The sequence below is a fragment of the Oncorhynchus masou genome, chromosome 12, assembly GCF_036934945.1.
Source record: "Oncorhynchus masou masou isolate Uvic2021 chromosome 12, UVic_Omas_1.1, whole genome shotgun sequence".
Lineage (NCBI taxonomy): Eukaryota > Metazoa > Chordata > Actinopteri > Salmoniformes > Salmonidae > Oncorhynchus > Oncorhynchus masou.
Window position 1 is genome coordinate 57,951,476 of NC_088223.1, and position 21,669 is coordinate 57,973,144.

General features: G+C 45.0%; 1 protein-coding gene across 4 annotated transcripts in view; it reads right to left on the reverse strand.

The window, feature by feature from the left end:
• Window positions 1–21,669, reverse strand: part of LOC135550489 (unconventional myosin-XVIIIa-like) — a 114,656-nt gene that overhangs the window by 40,627 nt on the left and 52,360 nt on the right. For 2 of the 4 annotated variants that reach the window (XM_064981362.1, XM_064981360.1), the window contains exons 3-21: window positions 18,951–19,016; window positions 17,963–18,050; window positions 17,603–17,709; window positions 17,290–17,466; window positions 16,917–17,127; window positions 16,513–16,756; window positions 16,254–16,317; window positions 15,969–16,113; window positions 15,235–15,255; window positions 13,862–14,032; window positions 13,184–13,274; window positions 12,838–13,030; window positions 10,611–10,697; window positions 8,671–8,809; window positions 6,001–6,160; window positions 5,731–5,917; window positions 4,779–4,986; window positions 4,456–4,565; window positions 3,247–3,312 (exon numbers count right to left, since the gene is read on the reverse strand). In XM_064981362.1, the coding sequence (XP_064837434.1) occupies window positions 3,247–3,312; window positions 4,456–4,565; window positions 4,779–4,986; window positions 5,731–5,917; window positions 6,001–6,160; window positions 8,671–8,809; window positions 10,611–10,697; window positions 12,838–13,030; window positions 13,184–13,274; window positions 13,862–14,032; window positions 15,235–15,255; window positions 15,969–16,113; window positions 16,254–16,317; window positions 16,513–16,756; window positions 16,917–17,127; window positions 17,290–17,466; window positions 17,603–17,709; window positions 17,963–18,050; window positions 18,951–19,016 (2,535 nt within the window). The remainder of the gene's footprint in view (window positions 1–3,246; window positions 3,313–4,455; window positions 4,566–4,778; window positions 4,987–5,730; window positions 5,918–6,000; window positions 6,161–8,670; window positions 8,810–10,610; window positions 10,698–12,837; window positions 13,031–13,183; window positions 13,275–13,861; window positions 14,033–15,234; window positions 15,256–15,968; window positions 16,114–16,253; window positions 16,318–16,512; window positions 16,757–16,916; window positions 17,128–17,289; window positions 17,467–17,602; window positions 17,710–17,962; window positions 18,051–18,950; window positions 19,017–21,669) is intronic. The other 2 variants (XM_064981363.1, XM_064981361.1) reach the window with 2 other exon arrangements.

The following is a 21,669-nucleotide window of genomic DNA, read 5'->3' on the forward strand; positions in this document are numbered from 1 at the left end:
GGTGTCGGCGTCATATTATGATCAGAATGGGTCAATCAAAGCGGACATGAGACGTGACTTCCTGTTGTGGCAGTGTTTACCACAGTGAGAGTTGTGTGGTGGAGCCAGTGTCAGGAGAAGATTTGGTGCTGCTGTTAATTGGCATTCTGCTGAGGCCACTGCTGTTGCTAGGACACAGTTGGAATGCTTTGTGAACCACCATCTTGGTGCTAATCTACTCCAAAGGCCATTTCAATCTCCAAACCCCGAAGGCAACAACAGCTGTCTCCCAAAAAATTACCATTTTTAATTACAATACTTTCTTGTTGGCTATGGGCCACTTCTCAGCTGATGGGATTAAACAGAAGTGTGCCAAGCAGTGTTTACTGTGATTAGTCTACAAGTGCCAGGGCGAAAGACAACATCGAAGACCATCACCTGCCAGAAATGACTCTATAACGACATGCATACAAATGAGACATGATTGTGCGTCTCACGGTGAGGCTGGAAGGCAGGCATGCCTCTCAGACCCATCCTCCCCAGCCAAGAGACTTTCAGGACAGGCAACACTTGTCAGACAGTTCACCCAGAGTCACAAACGCATCCCAGCTAACAACAAACATTCCCACAACATTAGTCTCATTAGGTTATTAAATAACGTTTTCATAGGAATGTTCATGTGATGTTCAAGGAACGTTTCCATGCGACCATTCCCTTAATGTCCAATAAAACTTACCCAGAACTTAATATAATGTTCTAGACAGGTTTCATGGGGATGTTGCGAGAACATTATTGTGTCCTGTTTTCTGAGAGTTAGGAAATGATTCCATAAACCTCCTACCAAACATACACAGAACATGGTTGCCATGTTCTCAGAACAAAACATATTAATATTCTAAACATGTTTTTATGGGAACGTTGCAAGAACATTAATTATTTCCGCACCTCCTGTCATTCCAGGCTGCATCATTCGGCCGTGAATGGGAGTCCCATAGGGCGGCGCCTAATTGGCCCAGCGTCGTCCGGGTTTGGCTGTCTTTGTAAATAAGAATTTGTTCTTAACTGACTTGCCTAGTTAAATAAAAGTTCCATCAAATTATGCCATCCATGAGTAACGTGCGCAGGTATCCTACATTAAGTAATAGTTTGACAATCAGTTCACATCATAACTAGGGAGGCTAATACAGTTTAAGTTAAAAGACATCTTTACTATTAGGTCCATAGAGATCCTATTAAATTAATATGGATACTGTATGTAATTACCGTATATGATCAAATAGATGTGCATATACGGTAATTACATACAGTATCCATATTACTTTAATAGGATCTCTATGGACCTAATAGTAAAGATGTCTTAACTTAAAATGTATTAGCCTCCCTTTTTAATATGGCATAAACACAGCTAGTTATGATGTTAACTGATTGTCAAACTATTACTTAATGTAGGCTACCTGCGCACGTTACTCATGGATGGCATAATGACAGGAGGTGCGGAGAAAATATGTTTTAAGCCTCATTAAAATATATTTTTCCGCTTCGATTTTCCGACATTTGGTAGGCTGTTAGTCAAATTATCTATAATTAGATACATGCAGCTTCTCTTCTGTCATTACTTGATACTCGTCTAGAATATTAAATAAAGCCATGCTCACCAAATCGATAGAATGATCAATGTATCATCAACAATCTAGTTGACATCGGTAAAGTTCTCTTTCATTTCTGCTTCTGTCACGGAGCGAGGACGTTAAGAAACCAGGGATAATTCCAAATGACATAATTATGACTGGATTTAAGGAATTTTAAAAATTGTGACAAACAATCCTGCATGTTTCTGATATTTTAGTTAGTCTTGGATGCATATTTTATGTGGTTGAAAATAAAATACGGTCAGCTTTTATGCTGCTGAAAGAAATTGCACGTAGGCCCGGGAACACTTAATTCTTCAGAAGTTAATATTGTAATAGGCTCAATGTGAGGCCTATAGTCAGTGTCCAGACTTCTATTCCAACTATTAGGCTACAGGACTAAAATAATTCCGGCATCACGTCTAAATGAATGATATTCAGTGATTGTCATTCATTAAGCCTCCTACACTAAGCCTCCTACACAAGTCTTGTAACTCCAATTGATGCATACACTGCTGTCCGTGTGCGTCTTGGTCTCGGCCACTTATCTTCGCCTTGGCAAAAATGTGTCATCGTTGAAACACCGCATTTTGAGCGTATTCCACACGTTTTCAAGACTATTCACAAATTGTTCATGCGACTGACATGAGGTAATGATAAATACTGTGATAGCATACAGTTTTCATGGAATCTGTTTTCATTATTGTGATAGGCTCATGTTTTACCGGTACGGCGTACCACAACTATTTATTTTGCCAGTAGTTCATACCGGACCATTCCAGCTTGCTTTCACCCCTGGAATAGTCTAAAATAACTGATAATGTACACAGACATGGTGACGTAGCAGAAATATATGAACGTCGTGAACCATAAGGTTGTGAGTTCAAATCCCAGGTAAGGACATATAATAATTACTGTATAAATGACCATGCACAATGTAATAATTTATGTGGTGTCAAATACATATGTTGAAAGCACTGTGTGTGTATCCCTAACCTTGCCAACAGGCAGAAAAAGAGCTGTGAATGGATCAGTGGTTCACCAATCAGGGCCGTGATGGGCTTGGCAACAGTTACAAGGTGTAATGTGTAATAAAATCACATTTTTCTAAGAACATGGCAACCATGTTCTGTGTATGTTTGGTAGAACGTTGATGTAATATTCTTCAAACCCTCAGAAAACTGGACACGAATGTTCTTGCAACGTCCCATAAAACACATCTAGAACATTAACATTGTAACAATGTTCTTCGTTAGATAATTTCTGTTTGACATTAAGGGAATGTTCTCCTAACACAAACACATGCTAAAAAGATTCTCAGAACGTTTTATGCGAACAAAGATAGAATGTTCCCCTAACTAACGGAAAACTAGACCCCCAAACATTAGGGGGAAATTACGGGTAACATTATGAAAATGTTCTCTCTCAGAATTGTTACTGGGATTCCTCAAGGAAAAACAAGTGGAAGGAGGAATCTTTAGCTACAAGTTGAAGAAACCTACTTTATGCATGGGACAACATCTGTTTTCTGGGTTTCTATAACCCATTTTCACTCAATATAATATGAACAGAGGTAGTTTAACCAATGACTAATTCAAAGCGTGAAGTGTTTTAATGTTGTGGTAGTATTGGTACTCACCCTACTCAGTCCCATGTGATAGCTGCTCTTCTCCAGGTCCAGGGACTCCAGCAGCTCCTCTACCGCCTTGAAACGCACACAAACACACAGATCATTCCCTGCCCCTCTACCCCCGGATTATCCCTCTACAGCAGTCCCGCCAAGCTGCCAACTGACACAATCCCAGCATCCCAACAACCACTCCTCTAATCAGACAGATTGACAGAATCCTGATCTGTCGTCCTTTCACATTCTACCTCACACATCCGGCCCGATTCCCACCCTCTCCTCTTCTATTCTCAAGGACACAGAGCATGTGCAGGGAGAGAGGCAAAAACTGACCAGACAGCTCGTCCTCCAGAATCCACCTTCTCCGAGCTTGTTCCTCCTGGCCCCGTGGTGGTCTCGGCCCCATAGCAGCCTTGAACACATACAGCCTCTGCAGAGGGGCACCACCTGCAGCTCTCCCTCTCTGTGTTACGGTCGGTCTCTGTGTGTCTCTCTACCGTCCCTTTCCCTGGGTGGTGTGGACAGGTCCACTTGAGCCCCCAGCCTGAAAGGCCCCATCTAGATTACACTGTGAGAGGAGCTGCACCCCCTAGCACTGAGGGCCTTTTGTCTGACGCCGTTTCCACAGAAACCCCGCTACGAGACACTGACTGCTTTTCTCTCTCTGTACCACCTTCGCTCAGTCTCTCACACTCTTCTGTAAAGAGTAGCTTTTGTGTTCTTTTCCCCACCATTTCACTTCAGCCTGGCTCCTCTTTCAGGGGACCAATACACAATTGACCCTCATTGATAGTTAACCTCAGAGTGGAACCCTCATTAGCAATCCTCCCTTCACAGGTTGGGTCACACTAAAATACTTTTAGGCCCTCTCACCATTTACATCGCACATAAACCATTGCAGTGGAGAGTTCCTATCCTAAGAAAATCATTAGGGTAAAACCACCAGGCAGACAGCCTCCAGGGTAGACAATATATTTCACAAAGTTGATAAGTTCAGCCCTAAACCCCAGCGCAATTAGAAGGCCTTTCCTTCCTGTCTCTGCTTCTGCTATGTTGATTAGGTCATCACAATGGCTCTGATTAACGGAGGTTTATTCCTCTGTCAGTGGGCTACTGACAGCCAGGAAGGAGACGGCCTCTTCAGATTATTAATGTAACACTACAGACCTCAGCTATGCTCCACACACACACACACACACACACACAGAAAAATAGACTGACCCTCTTCTCATCCTTCACTATGTAGTTGCGGCCAAGTTTCTTGGTCAGGTGGGGTGCCAGCACATCGAAGCGGCGGCGGAATTCTGAGAAGACCATGTGATCAGGGTATCCTGTAAAGACAACGACATGGGGGCAAGGTTACGGAGCTACACGTTTTTTACAGAACTATTTATTCTAACCACATAGTCTACGTGACATACAGTAGAGCAGTGTCGGTCGTTTGGTTTGTTTGTGAAGGAAACCAGACTCCAGTCTAGGCAGGTCAGACCCATCAGGACCTTCCTCATCTAACAACCACAGCCTCTAGCTGTCAGCCTTCTCACCTTGTCTGTAGATTCTGAGGGCGTCCAGCAGCTTGGAGCCGCGGAGCTGGGACCGGAGCAGGGCCACATCCAGCTGCATCAGGCCAGAGTCTCCACTTTCCCCCTGGGCCTCCGACTCCCCTCTGCCCGCCCGCAGGGCATCAGCATTGGGCAGCAAGCAGTGGACAAAGTGAACCCTGGACCTCCTTACCGTGTCCAGCAGAGCGTCCTGAAGGAGAGAAGGGTTAGCTGGGACTCAAATGATAACAGTGATAGAGGGCTAGAGGATAGGGCAAGGAGAGAGTAGCCCAATTGAATCACAGACCAAACCTCTTTAATCATATGCAAAGGCGCCACACAGTGGCTCTCACACATTTCATACATTAAGCAATCTTCGAAAATAATCAGCTTGAGTTGTAATAAATGGTATAGTTAAGAAATGTACCCTGGACCAGGAAATCTAATGCCTAGAACCTGCACTGGGATGGCTTCTAGCTCCTACCCTATAAAGCTGTTATAACATAGCAAAAACATAGGAATATAGATTATACATTTAGCAGACGCTCTTCACTAGAGTGACTTTCAGGAGCAATTAGGACTAAGTGACTTACTCAAGGGTACATAGGCAGATGTTTCACCTAGTTGCCTTGGGGATTTGAACCAGAAACCTTTAGGTTACTGGCCCAACGTTATTAACCACTAGGCTACCTGCCGCACCGAACACTGTGTGAACACCTCTCTCAGAGGGAGGGCGTACATTAGGCAATGCTAATTAAAAGACTCCATTTACTAAATCAGCTTGTGTATAGGATTTAAATGAGGGGCTTGCGGCCCAACACCATGTGGATATACACATAATGAAACATGAACAGAAGTGAAAATATAATAAGTTATTTGGGGCCTTCTCGATCTCTCTCCCTCTCACAGTCCCTCGACAAGACCTGGCCCCTGCAGATGGCCCCTAGCCTCTCACCACTTGTAGTTTGATCTGGATGCAGAGGGACTTCTTCTTGACGGCTGCCACCCCAGTGGTGAAGGTCTTCCTCATGCTGGTGGCACGCCGCAAGGTCAGCTGGGAAACGCCCTCGAGGCCAGCAATGGAGCCTGACAGGATGGTGGCCCCACCCCCTCGACTCATAAACAGACCACTGATGTTCTTCCTAGAGAGGAGAGCGACAAATCTAAAAATGTCTATTGCAAGTGTTGCTAATCAAGCTAAAACATTATGTGGGACGGGTGTTACTTTTGGGAGTCCTGTAGGAGACTCCCTGCGTTGGTCGAGACAGGGTTCTGTTTAGCATGGCTCAGCCAACCACGGGCGTCATACTCCACCCAGTCTGTACCATGGCTGTGGCCCAGCAGGAAGTGATGTAGTCTCTCACTCTTCAACAGCAAGGTGTGACCTGACCAGTAGAGAGGATAAAGGAGTTGATATTACAATTATGTATGCCAATGTTTGCGTGTATGGATGTCTACAGTATGTGTGGTAATGAACATTATGTGAAAAAGAAGAAAAACAACAAATCATTGTCACCTTTGAGCAGACAATATATTTTCTATAAACCTGTATTTTTTGTGTTTTTGAAGTAAAATCATTTTAGAATATGGCAGTTTAGAAAACAAAGAATTCTTTGAACATAAACACTGTTTGCTGCTATAGTTTTCTCCCCATCGTTTTACAGTGAAGAATAATAGAAACAGAGTGGCAAATTGCATACCACACCATATCTGGGTGATTAGTGCAGTTCTGTTAAAGTCATCTTTCAACTCTGCCACTGCATTGGTAGCCGGACTGCCAGTCTGTTAATGCTCTCTTCCCAACTCCTTATGGAATTGCCATGCACTTGTTTGGCTTGACAATCCCAACACAGGAGGCAAAAGCACAAACTGATCTGGGACCAGGCTAGTGTACTGGTGGGTTCAATGTAAAACGGACTTTACCTGACGATGCACATCCATTCACTCCTTTGCATTGTCATGACAATTCTGAATCATAAAAATCATCCAAAGGACAGTTGGTAGAATGTTTGAATGTAGAATGTCTGGTCGATAAGAGTGACAGTTGGTAGAATGTTTGAATGTAGAATATCTGGTCGATAAGAGTGACAGTGTTGATTTGAAACCCATTTTATTGCTTTGCCATGGTGATTCTATTCATCAGAACGCAATTACATTTGAAAATGATGATTTCAAAATGTTTGTAGAATGAAGAACATTAGAACAGTTGGTTGATAGGCACCAATGCTGATTTAGAAAATCCGTTTTGGTGGCAACAACCTCAAAACTAGACGTGCAACTTGTTTCTGCTATCCAAGATTTTCAATTGTTAAATCGGTAGAGCATGACACGTGTAATGCCAGGGTAGTAGGTTCCATTTCCGGGACCAGCCATACATAAAATGTACGCACGCATGACTCTATGTCGCTTTGGATAAAAGCATTTGCTAAATGGCATATAATTTTACAAAATGAGCTTCTACACCCAGCAATTTAACCAGTCTGTACCATGGATGGCACAGGAGCATCGATATCTTCCTATCAAATCCTTTTTTCTTATCAGTATTTGGTTAATTGCTTATTTTTCTGTATTATCGACATTCTATACTGAAAAAAAAAACATGCAACAATTTTTACTGAGTTACAGTTCATAAGGAAATCAGTCAATTGAAATTAATAAATTAGGCCCTAATCTATGGATTTCATATGACTAAGCAGGGGCGCATCCATGGGTGGGCCTGGGAGGACATAGGCCCACCCACTGGGGAGCCAGGCCCAGCCAATCAAAATGATTTTTTTTTTTACACAAAAAGGCTTTATTACAGACAGAAATACTCAGTATTTCATCAGCTGGCCGGGTAGCTGGTCCCAGACGATCCTGCAGGTGAAGAAGCCGGATGTGGAGATCCTGGGCTGGCGGGGTCTGCGATTGTGAGGCCAGTTTAATGAACTGAGAAATTCTCTAAAACGACGTTGGAGGCGGCTTATGGTAGAGAAATTAACATGTAATTATCTGGCAACAGCTCTTGTGGACAATCCTGCAGTCAGCATGCCAATTGCACAGTCCCTCAAAACTTGAGATCTGTGGCATTGTGTTGTGTGACAAAACTGCACATTTTAGAGTGGCCTTCTATTGTCCCCAGCACAAAATGCACCTGTGTAATGATCATGCTGTTTAATCAGCTCCTTAATATGCCACACCTGTCAGGTGGATGGATTATCTTGGCAAAGGAGAAATGCTCACGAACAGGGATGTAAACACATTTAGAGAAATATTCTTTTTGTGAATTTGGAACAGTTCTGGGATCTTTTATTTCAGCTCATGAAACTAACACATCATATGCTGCGTTTACATTTTTGTTCAGTGTATGTTTAGAATGCACTTAGGTACATATAGAACTGGTTTTATATGAGTGAATTTCTCAGATATCTGGCATTGTGAGTGCGACTGGAAGTCCCAGTCCCTAAATATGACCAGCTTCCGCTTCCACAACCAGCACTGGCCTGAACAGGAGAAACGCAGGCTGTTCCACAAGCACATGGCGGTGAGGTGCAAGGTTGAATTTTACAGTAAAGCGAGGAGGGAGTTCTATGATCAGCGTGTGACCTCAGGCAACAAGTTGCTATTTTCTGATGAAGAGAGAAACTGGAAGCCATTCCAGGGGTGCTAGAGTTGGCCACAGAGATGGGCTTCCTGTGAATCTCTGCCCCTCTGTTGAATTACTATTGATTTATTTTGGAGAAGTAGTATTAAGATAAGATTGGATAATATAAAACGAGATTGGTAGGCATACTAGGTGTGATAAATGTAGGTTAGTGTCTATTTTAATCAAAATAAATATTCAGTCAAAATAAATCATATTTGAAGTATAACAATAGTGACAGATTTTTTTTGTGAGGCGTGTGTGTCTCTGTACCTTTGCTCTCGCCCTCGGCAGGGCCGTAGTAGCTGAAGAGACGTCCCAGTAGAGTGTCCTCAGAACCCCCAGGCTGCAGAGCCTCCTCCTCCATCAGCCACAACAGACCCCGCGCCTCATCAGTCCTCAGCGTCCGCACCTGGCACACACACAGGTCAGACTCGCTTCCAACCCCTCACCTCACTGAATAGATCACATCTACTGTACTCTGACACATTTTCAGTCCTTCAGATGGTTGTAGAATCAACAGTCTCACCAAAATACACACAAACTTTGCTTTTCAGCCTACACATACTGACTCACTTTAGCAAACACACCCAGCCAGCCAGCCCACTCAAACTCCAAGGCCTGAAGCGAAGTCAGCTCTGATCATCTAACCATCTACTTTGTGGGAATCATTCCGTAAGTCTGAGGAAATTTCACCAACATTTGTTGTAAGGCTTTCACCTGGAATACCACAACATCTCCCAACTCTCCGGGCTATGTCCACAACAAACACTGACACAAAATAGTGTAAAGGAGTCAGCTGATCATATTTAGCACCAAAATACCCCGCTGACAATACAGTGAAACACTGCTTTCAGATTCATGCTTTTTATTAAATAACAACCACAAAAAAATACAACAGTTTTTTTTCATAAAGCAATTGGAGTCGGGTTTTTTTTAAGGTCCAGACGGCAGAGAAGGACAGGCCATTAGCCATGACTCTCGTTAGGCCTAATATCAGAGTAATAGCTCAGAGAGCACTGGAGCGTTCAGGAAGCCTGCTCTAAACAGGCCACTTCAGAAATTACCACTAGAATGCTGGCCGCAATTGAGCTTTTTGGTATAATTGAACTCTAAACCCTTTTTCTCTTCACATGGCTCTTTCTGAATTAAAGAATATACAGTGTATACCCACCTACTGGTAGAATCTGAAGAAAATGCTTTTTTATCAGTGTTAGAACATTGTTATTATCAATAGAGAAGGATAACTACTGTAATACTGTTGAGTGCAATGACCTTTTAGACCTAGAAAAAGCTCAGCAAAGCCATATAAAAGCTCTCTGTTAGACATACAAGTACACAGTAAAACCTGTTCCTGGGCCTCACTAAAAGCCTTCACAGCAAGCAAACAGACCCCAGTGAACCCATGGGTACTGAGTCTTTTATGTCAGGGGACAACATTTGAAGTGTCAGTGTAAATCCAGCTGTCAGCTTTCATCCTAGTGTCTCGACATCAACAGAGAGTGATCTCTAAGAGCGTGGGCTGTGCTGTCCCATTCTTTTGTTTTTGTCAGCCTTCAAAGGCTTTGGCCTTCTGCAGCCATCTGCTATACCCTGGTTCAGTGCTTTTGATGACAGCTCCAGCAGGGCCAGGACCCCTTAAAAGGTAGAGCACTCAAACCAACTTATTACACCGCCGACCATGACACTCTCAACACCTTGTCATTTTTGGTTTCCATGGCACACACACTGGAGGAGAAGCAAAACACAGATTTTTTTTTTCATTCCACCTGAGTGGGTTTTCCAGTCTTTGTTTACTGGATGAAATGTCTGCCTTTTCCTTCAACCCTCTCCCTGTTGATTCCTCTACAGAAGCATTCATATATTATGCTCACTGAAAATGTTTACAATAAACAGAAAAAATGCAAAAATGCATACAACTGACTCATTGTGAGTCACAAAGGACTCATGAATGTAATTATATGTGCATAGCAGTGCACAGTACAAACGGTGTGGGCAGTGAGAGAGGCAGGTGTCAGGACTACAAAACAAAGTGGCAAGAAGCTTCAGAAGGGGGTTAGATAATGATGCTCTGGAATGTGCTATTACTAAAGAGAAATCGCACAGAAAGGTGGAGACAGAGAGTACTGCTGTACAGCGTGACACTGCCATGGTCGTAAACTCTGTATCCAGGTAAACTCGTGTGAATATAGGTATTAAAGGAGTGTCCTTACCAGTGCTTGACTTGACGCTTGGTCTACTGCAGCTACAGACAGAGAGGTGTTAGGTTCCATGTCATCTAATGGAAGCTCTATGTTCTCCTAGAGGGGTGATATGGGGGGGGGGGATTAGTAACCAATGACAACGACATAAGTCTGAAGACAGGGCGCCAAGTTTGAAGTTTTCTACTATAGGGATTAGTTCATCATCACCTTCAGTATAGACATAATAACATAATACATAGTAATACAATGTTGGAAACTGCTCATAAACTGCTGTTAAATGGCTACAGGCTATGAAAGTGAAAGCATTGTGTTTTTTACAATGGGAGTGATTAGACATACATTGGTTAGGACAGAGTGTTGGCAGGGATATTTCCGCCCTATTATGATGGGTGTATAGTCTAGTATTCTGCTATGAGAAGAGAGGGAGTAAGAGAGTGGGGAGTTATTCATCCTCGTCGAGCGAGCAGCTCCACTGCTGTGCAGCTCAGCCCAGTTCACACAGCCAGTGATGAGTGACCTCGCTTTGGGCTCGGCAGGGGAGGAGAAATGGCAATCATATGGCCATTATATAGACTCACTGTGTGACACTATTAATGAGAGGGAGGAAACCATGAGCTCTATGTAGCTCTAACTTGCCATGGCTTACAGGCAGGAATAGTGCAGATTTTCTGTCCTGATGTATGGATTCTATGGGAGTATGTATATTTGAAGCCTTAAAGCAGGGTTCCACAACTGGCGGCCCGCTGTTCGGATATGCCCCCCCAAGTTCTCTGAGAAAAAAAACTATAATATTTGTTTTATTGCTGGACATAAGGACTGGAAAAACACTAGCAAATCAACTCCAAATAATTAACTTATTTGAAAATATATGTTCCAAAGTATTCCCACGCATAATAGAGCGATATACAGTACAAACATAAGCAAGGTTTGAAATTATTACGTTTTAATCAAACACTATATCTGTTTGGGCTACTTGTAGTCAATTTGCAGTATACACATGTTTTGTCATTATGCTCCGCCCCCTGACCATCCACTCAAGAGAAAATTGCCCCGCATCTTAATCTAGTTGATGATCCCTGCCTTAAAGTTTGAATCAGCAGCTGCTACATCAGGGTCTCCTAAACTCGGTCCTGGAGACCCCAAGGGGAACACGTTTTGTTTTTTCACCTAACACTACACAGCTGATTCCTATAAATCAACTAATCGTCAAGCTTTCATTATTTGAATCAGTTGTGTCAGGCTAGGCCAATAACCAAAACGTGCACCCCTTAGGGTCCCCAGGAGTTCAATTTTCTTACTTATTTATTTATGATATGCACCCAATGATTTATGTAGCACATAACTTATAAATACCTCATGAGCTTAGTTCAACTGTTGTACCCCATCAGAACCCAAAATATAAGCTTGTTATACTCCAAGGTTTGTAAGTGTAAACAAACACTATATACCCTCAAAACATGGTTAAAACATCATGAATGATCTGTCCTTGCATCCAATGCTCTGTCTATGAATTTGAGAGTGGTTACATTTCTCCAGTCCCATCCCTCAGCTTTTTACCGAAACAGGGGCGGGGAAAATGCTTTGTTATTGTTTTAACTGCTGATTGACGCTTTAAAGTGTGTGTGTGTGTGTGTGTGTGTGTTAGTGTATGCATTTTAGTATGTGTGTGTTAGTGTATGTGTTTTAGTGTGTGTATATGTTAGTGTCTGTATGTTAGAGTGTACGTCAGTGTATGTGTTTTAGTGTGTGTGTGTGTGTGTGTATGTATGTTAGTGCATGTGTTTTAGTGTGTGTGTATGTTAGTGTGTGTGTATGTTAGTGTGTGTGTTAGTGTGTGTGTGTGTGTGTGTGTGTGTGTGTGTGTGTGTGTGTGTGTGTGTGTGTGTGTGTGTGTGTTAGTGTGTGTGAGTGTGTGTGTGTGTGTGTGTGTGTGTGTGTGTGTGTGTGTGTGTGTGTGTGTGTGTGTGTGTGTGTGTGTGTGTGTGTGTGTGTGTGTGTGTCTGTTAGTGCGTGTTCGTGCGTTAGTGTGTGTGTGTTAGTGTAGTGTGTGTTAGTGTGTCTGTGTCTGTGTGTGTGTGTGTGTGTGTGTGTGTGTGTGTGTGTGTGTGTGTGTGTGTGTGTGTGTGTGTGTGTGTGTGTGTGTGTGCGTTAGTGTTTTTGTGCATTAGTGTGCGTGTTAGTGGATGTGTGATGATGTGTGTGTGTGTGTGTGTATGCGATGTGCATATTAATATACCTCTTTGTATCTCTCTAGCTCCTGTACAAAGGTGCGCTGATAGAACAGTGTCTGCAGGCGCTCCTGGGTGTAGTTATGGCAGAGCTCTTCAAAGGTGGCTCCGCGCTCCCGCTTGGCCAGGCGAGGGTTCTGAAAGCCCGGGGTGTCCACGATGAGCAGGGAGCACAGAGAGTGCTGGCTGGACTTTAGAGCCCTGACACACACACACACACACATAGGAAGACAACCAACAACAAAAAAATTCAGCAAGACAACAAGTACAAATTAGCAGACTCTAAACAGAGAGGCCAGCTGTAGTGGTGTCCGTGCGTCATCTCCCTCCATCTCTGGTAAAGTAGTGACTAACCTGTTGATGAGGGAGACGAGGAGGGTGAAGAGCTCCGAGTACAGCCCAGATGCCATGGCTTCTAAACACTCCATGGCTGTGGTCTTGGAACCTGGTGGTAGAACAGGTGAGAAGAGAAACAAATTTACAGCAATATGCCTGTCATCAGATCAGACCACATACATCACAGCAGAGGCACGGAATACTCTGCTCACTCCAGTAAGTGTTTGATTTGAAAATGGGAGAACTGCAGGGAACCAGCTAAGCCTAGTGCTATTGCCCTTCAATCTCAGAGATGGTGTGAGAGGAAGACAGGTGAATCACAACCATGTCTTATATGTGACAACGTGGGAGGGAGGGCAAGGTGGGAAGGAGGGCAAGGTAAAATAAAGGCTAACTGTCAATTTTTACTGTGATACGGTTCTGCCTATATGTCCTTCGAACTGTGCATGTCAACCTCTGATAAAACTCCCAGAGGTACTGTACATGTGGAAAAAAAATCAATGGAATGCAATTATCATTTCAAGGGCAATGCATGGAGAACTTCTAAAATTGTCCTGATATATTTTTGTTATACCTACCTATCAATAACCACTCTGTTTCTGTGGTAGTCATTACTAAGATAAGCTTTAACGTTCAGAGACGTGTGTCATCTCCTCTAGGTGATGAGCTGGTGTGCGTGCATAGTCCCAGGTGTACCTGAGGCTTCTCCTGCTGCATCGTCTGTCCCCTGGCGTATAGAGCTGGCTCTGGGCAGGGTGCCTTTGGCCTGGTGCTTGAAGATGGAGGAGGAGAGCTCTTCCAGGGTGCAGCCCAGCAGGTAGGCAGCCTTCTGCGCCCACTCGTGACGTGCAAACTGCTTCCTCCCGGCTGAGACGCACAAAAAAAGCCCCATTATCCCCTCTGCTACAAGTCTTTCATCCACAGTACATGATTACAGGGACTATCATTCCAGAGTACAATGACTTTGCATTAACACGAGCCTTGGTCTGCAAACCAATATTGACTTTAATCTGGTGGATGGGTGATGTGAGTGGATAGGAGTGGCTTTTCAATTCAGTGCGTTATTGGAGAGGAACCCTCCTCAGACACTTAAGAGGGTGACTGACTAGGGAACATAGAACAGTTGGGCTTCTGACTGAGGCATGCTGTAATCTCCCTGTTTCATCGGCCTATGAGAGCAGCACATGCCGCTGCGCTGTGACAAACAAGAGAGTTGTGAAGACGATCAAAGTGAAACACTGAGAACTTCATTAAAATGCTAATGACACCATGTCTGCTCACAGTGATAAAAGCACAGAGGCAGGTCATCACAATATGGAGAGGGGTGTGTTTACCTTTCTCTTCGTCTGCGATGCAAGGAGAGCGGCATGCAACATGCAAGTAAGAACAGGTAGTTAAAACAGTTAGTACAGAAGTCCTGTATACAGTGGATGAGCAGACAAACTGTGATGTGATAAGTTGATCTGATAAGCCTTCTCTCACACAAACACAAACATACACGCACGGCACTGACACACAAACAGCAGCAAGACCACATCGAGGTGCGGGGGGGGGGGGGACGAGCATGCAGGTTCTGACTAACACGCGCATTCAGGAGCTTTATCGAAAAACCTCTCCTGAGAGTTGAGGAATGAAACAGGCCCACACTTGTCAGCACACCCAATCAACCTCCCATTCATTGTCAGATCTACTGGAAGGAGGTGCATAAAGTCATGCAATTATTTTGTGTATCGACACTGCAACTCACGAATAAAGGTCTAGAGTGCCCTCTGGTGTTACCTAGTCATACTGCACTGCTTATCATTCGGATGTGTTTCTGCAAACCTGCAAGGAACTCACTCGTTTCTAAACTCTCTATAATACTACTAAGAGGTTTTAATATTACAAGAGGGCAACAAGTGGCAAACAACACATTTTTGTGTCAATTATCTGACAGATTGTAACCCAACAAAATGTGTATATTTAAATTGTAGTTGATCAATTAACCCTTCAGAGGGAGAGTGGAAAAGGAGATCAACACAGTAGAAGACACAGAAACACACAGAAGGGTGTTTGTTCGGGTTCATTACCAATTTCCTCGATGACTGACACTGCAGAGAAGGCAACGTTAGACAATGTGAATAAACATTCCAACTGCACTCACACCCGTTTTCATTACTACAGTGTAAACAATCTGTCTGGTTCTGGGCTATCAGGGAAATAGCAAAATCAAACATACTGTGTTGTTCCCTGCTGAGGTACAGCAGCAAGCAGACACTGGGAACAAGGAAAGGCATTTAGACAGCTTAAGGCCGATGTTGGGCTGGGACTTTGTCGCCTCGTAAGCTGGAATTACTTAAAACTCTTCAGTTGTTGCACGACTGTCTCAAACTGACATCAACCAGTTTGGTTCTATGTTACGCACGGGCTGAACGGTAAAGGAATGCAATTAACATCTCCCCTGCAGACAGTAAAACGTGGAATTATTGACAGGGCCTCTAGACTTCACAACTGTCTTTGTCACAAATGTTCTCTGCCCGAGAAGCTCCTTGAAACAAACAAATAAAGGCCCTGGATAGATGGCAGCTGTAGCATCATGAATTATGTTATTTTGGAATAGACCCAATATCTCTTTGCTTGACTTTACTCTTGCAACTATACTATGTAAATTCATAATATTTTTAGCTGAATCTGTCATTGTTAGTAGTAAATTATCTGTCATTTGAATACAGAACGCAGCTGCATTAACACTATAAGCCTCTGAATTAACATCTGACACAGTGACTGAGTGGGCTCCTGGTGTGTACTGTACTGTAACTCTTACCCTTGGTGGCCCCTGCAGCTCCTAGATGATAGATGGCCCCCAGGACCAGCCAGAAGGCCCTCTGCTCCTCCCCACTGATCCCCAGGACCTTCATAGCTGCCTGCAGCTTGGTGAACTGCTGGGAGGCCCGCTGCTTGTCTTCAGACTGGGCAAGCACGGGGGGGGGGGGAACAACAAGAATCTATATGGACTGTCTTTATTATAAAAACCATAGTGTGAATCTTTTCACTCAAAACCAAATGAAACGTTCCTGACAAAGGTCTTTGGGGCCCTGGCAAGAGTTACCTTGGGTTGAGGTATGATTCCGAAGGCGCTGTTTTCAGCAAAGTGGTTAAAGTGCAGCTCAGTCCTGGAATGGCAATCAAACAAGCTATGACAAGACTATACCTGACAGAGCTACTCAGAGTTTCTGACCAACGGACACTCACAAGTAAATAAAGGCCAGAGAGAGAGGAGAAAGATAGAGAGGAGAGAGAAAGAGAGAGAAAGAGAGAATAGGTAAAGGTTCACTCTACACAGAGGTCTGAGGAAGATGACAGCTTACTTTAGAGAACTGTCGGCTCCAGCCATCATGTAGTAGAAGACATTGAAGGTGGACTCTCCCTCTGGCCGCCTGGTCACCCTTAGCTTCTCCAGCAGCATGGTCTGAATGGAGGCCGAGGCCACCTGGCCAGCCTGGTCAAAGTCCAGGGACACGATGTGGGAAAAGCGACTGGCATTCCCGTTCATGGAGGTGGAGCTGTTCCCAAAAGCCTCCAGGATGGTATAGACCGCCTGCCACTTTTCCGCTGGGAGACACACAGAAACAAGCCAAATAGTACATACATACATGCGACATGTTGCAAGTAAATATGAGACATACAGTGGACTGTGAAATGAGGAAGAAAAGCAAGTTGTTCCCTAAACTGTGTTCTAACTTACTGCATGTTCTTTCCCCTCGAAACCTACCAGAGAAGGTCTTGCCAGTGCTGCCAGCGATGGTGACCAGGTACTGGACCAGGTGTTGACAGTTGATAGTCTTTCCGCTGCCGCTCTTGCCCAGCAGCACAATAGACTGGTCCTGACGCGTGGTCAACAGGTTCCTATAGGCTGACTGGGCAACACCATAGATGTGAGGTGCCGTGTCCTCCCTCCTGCACCCCTTAAACATGTGCATCACCTGGGGGGGGGGGGGGAGAGGGAGAGATGTCATTCTCACCATATAAAGCCCCACAAATTAAACAAATCCAGTCCTACTTGCCCTTCCTAGTTTACTTGCTACCCTAATAGAAGATATCCCCTCCCCTATCCTGCTAACCCCAGGCTCCACCCAGGACTGTACCTTCTCAGAGTACATGGAGGGGGCGCTGATGGGGTTGATGACCACCATGTTGGGCCCAGCGTGGGTATGGATGAGGTTACCCCCGTAGCGCTGGCGCAGAGAGTGCATCACACTGGACTCATTGAGGTATTGCAGCGAGGACAGGTCCTCCACCCGGTCAAACAACGGAGGGTTGGCCTACACACAGGGGTCAGAGGTAAAAGAGATCATACATCCCAGACGTCAGATAATGAGACAAAAATTCAATAGGTGAAAATGTTTGGTGCCCTGCTGGGGCTAAACAGCATGTACATTTTGGAGAGTTTAGGCTAACCTTCTCCACATCATCCTCATCCACATCCAGCAACGAGCCGTCGCTCTCCAGTCGGATCTTGACTTTCCCCTCTGGCAGACTGCCTGGCTCCGTCTTCAACAGGGTCGCTGTGGTGATAGAACAGCGTCAATAGGATCTACAGCCACTCATTAGCCACATATTTAGTCATCTAAAAATGGTGTGTTTGTCTAGGCTGTATGTGTTATATTCTATACAAGTGTGAAATCGTGCACAATCAATACACATTTGGTTTACTATTTCTGTCAGATAAATCAACAAATGGAATCTGTGATGTACATGTAATATGTTTTAATGTGGCCCCTATTGTGGTGAATGGCCTAGTGATTCAGGTCTACTAACCCAAGGAGAATCCATCCTTGTGAACCAGCCATACTTTCTCTGTGCCGTACCAGGCCTTCTCAGCAGCTATTTGCTCCTCGGTCTTCACCTAGGAGAGAGAGAGGACAGACAGACAGACAGACAGACAGACAGACAGACAGACAGACAGACAGGGTTAGTTCACTGCTATAAAGCTCAGAGGCAGGAGCAAAGGTGAATACCCAGAGAGAATAATTAGCTAGATGAATGAATAACTCCAGTGGAGGGGGTATTGTCACAGCAGTAACCTGACAAAGTGGAACAGGAACAGGTGTGGATTGAGGTCTGGTTTCTTCGTCTCCTTAAGGGAGGAGTTTTGGGTTTCAGGTCTAGTTCTCCCCCACGCAACATTTGACCCAAACGCCCAGTAGTCCACCCACCCCAAACCCCCAACTCCACACCTAGCATCCACTCATGACCCACTAGGCAGGCCCCTGGTCCCCACTCTGTGTTTACCATCAGATCCCGCTCTGCAACCAAACTACTGAGAACCCACTCTCACTCACGATAACAGGACAGATGGTACATAACCCAGTACAACAACACATGACTTGGCTGGCTGCACATCAGTACCACATACTTCACCACAATGTTTGTGAAGACTGTGGTAGGCCTGCAGTATAATATGAGCAAACTAAAGACGCATATCCTATGACATCATGCAATTTGAGTAACTCGGTTTTCCTCAAACACGACCTGAAAATCATAGTGAAAAGCAAGAGTGGTAAAGCATAGACACTCAGTGCAAACCTACTACAGAATACTGAGGAACTCACTTCACCGGCAGTCAAAAAAGGTTTAATAAGTCATGTATTTCATGAGTTTCTCACTATTCTACTGGTTTATCACCACAGAAACAAAATCCCAGATGAGGATGTTGGTTCTGTGATTTACACACAACAGCACACTCCAGGGAAGGGACTGAGGGAGATGCATGGGGTATTGCAATCAGGCATAGCAGTGGCCAGACCTTGGGTTGAGAGGCGGCCGTGTGGGCCGCCTGCAGGAGGGCCACGGGGTCCTGATCCAACTGTGTCTGGAAGAGGGCAGGAAGAGTTGGATTTAATCAAGGTCAGAGGTCAACTTCGAAGTTCATACTGCATGCTCAAACATGCCAACAGCCATGTAACAAGTATATTCCGTGAATATGCCTAGAGGGTAGCATAACACATGCAGATGAAGAAAATAACTGACACCCACACTTTTTGTGAGAAAAAAAAATGGGGGAAAATGATAATCCTTCTAGCTTTACCAGTCTAAGTTACTAAGTCCAGCAGAGCCCGTCTGTGGGGGAGTGCTTAGGTCATATTACTGGGACTTCCAGCACTGCAGCACAGACATAGGGAAAGAATTCAGTCCGTAACAACATGGTGGGGGAATGAGTAAGGGGCGCAGGCAGAACCCCAGGTGGGTGAGACAGAGGTAGGGGGACGGCGGGGTCAGTTAAGGAGAGCAGGCTTACACCCCAACACGAGACACAAGCACACAGTCCAGCCAGGCCGTGTGTGAGGGCGGTGGGTGAGTGGCCAGCCTGGGGAGCGGTGTGACAGGGGACAGACAGTACCTATGAGGAGACCACCGGATAGCCACGGCCAGCAGCAAACAGCGGGGCAACACACAGAGGGGAGGGGAGAAGAGACAGCAGAAGATGGGAAGGAGGAGCCAGGAGATGAGAGGAAAGGGCGATATTAAAAACAGATCACAGAGGGGTTTTTAGAGTGGATGTGACAGCTGTGATCTGGGATCAATGGTTCAGTCTCAATCCAACATCAAAGAACACAATATCCTCACCAAGTGGAAAAAAGCAGACTTGGACTTCAAGGGAAATGAAAACCCCTTCGCCAGAAAGTGAATGTCAAAAGGACAGAATACAAATGTAAGGACATAGATGTGTGAATCCGGCAAATGAGGACATGATTGAGTAATGATATTGCCTGTTAAAACAGAAGGGACAAAGAAAGGGAGAGCGAGGAGAGGAATAGTCTCTGCACATACATATGTGAAACAGGGTCCAAAAGTGTGTGCCAAGTTATATCAAAAGAATTAACATTTTCTCACTTGACTAAAATCTATATTGTGACTGTGCAAACATATTGTAATTAGTTAGTTATAGCACTACATTATATTAAGTTAGAAAACCCAGCTGTGAAGTCACACCAAAGCCTCCTCTCAGAGAGAGAGAGACAGTGCCCACCATGAACCCACACGTAACCTCCATTCATATGAACCCTTATACATATGACTTAGTCATATGGTCTCTTATCATGATGGCTAAGACTGACAGACTCTGATCTCTAAGCTGATGAGACATAAAATGGACGCTGCTAATCGGGGTTCACATTACAGCACCACAGGGCACCTCATAATTCAAACCCTGCTGCTAGTGGTCAACACCAGATTTGGGCCACATGGGACAGTGCACCTGTCTCCTTGCGGGAGCACAGCAGGGTGGCATGGACCCATGGCAGGGAAAGATTTGGTAATAGTACAGCAGGGTGGCATGGACCCATGGCAGGGGAAGATTTGGTAGTAGTACAACAGGGTGGCATGGACCCATGGCAGGGGAAGATTTGGTAATAGTACAGCAGGGTGGCATGGACCCATGGCAGGGGAAGATTTGGTAATAGTACAGCAGGGTGGCATGGACCCATGGCAGGGGAAGATTTGGTAATAGTACAGCAGGGTGGCATGGACCCATGGCAGGGGAAGATTTGGTAATAGTACATGGCAGGGTGGCATGGACCCATGGCAGGGGAAGATTTGGTAATAGTACAGCAGGGTGGCATGGACCCATGGCAGGGGAAGATTTGGTAATATACAGCAGGGTGGCATGGACCCATGGCAGGGGAAGATTTGGCAGTACAACAGGGTGGCATGGACCCATGGCAGGGGAATTTGGATACAGCAGGGTGGCATGGACCCATGGCAGGGGAAGATTTGGTAATACAGGGTGGCATGGACCCATGGCAGGGGAAGATTTGGTAATAGTACAACAGGGTGGCATGGACCCAGGGGAAGATTTGGTAAGGGGGGTGTAATAATAGTACAGCAGGGTGGCATGGACCCATGGCAGGGGAAGATTTGGTAATGGCATGGACCCATGGCAGGGGAAGGGTGGCATGGACCCATGGCAGGGGAAGATTTGGTAATAGTACAACAGGGTGGCATGGACCCATGGCAGGGGAAGATTTGGTAATAGTACAACAGGGTGGCATGGACCCATGGCAGGGGAAGATTTGGTAATAGTACAACAGGGTGGCATGGACCCATGGCAGGGGAAGATTTGGTAATAGTACAGCAGGGTGGCATGGACCCATGGCAGGGGAAGATTTGGTAATAGTACAGCAGGGTGGCATGGACCCATGGCAGGGGAAGATTTGGTAATAGTACAACAGGGTGGCATGGACCCATGGCAGGGGAAGATTTGGTAATAGTACAGCAGGGTGGCATGGACCCATGGCAGGGGAAGATTTGGTAATAGCACAACAGGGTGGCATGGATCCATGGCAGGGGAAGATTTGGTAATAGTATAACAGGGTGGCATGGACCCATGGCATGGACCCATGGCAGGGGAAGATTTGGTAATAGTACAACAGGGTGGCATGGACCCATGGCAGGGGAAGATTTGGTAATAGTACAGCAGGGTGGCATGGACCCATGGCAGGGGAAGATTTGGTAATAGTACAACA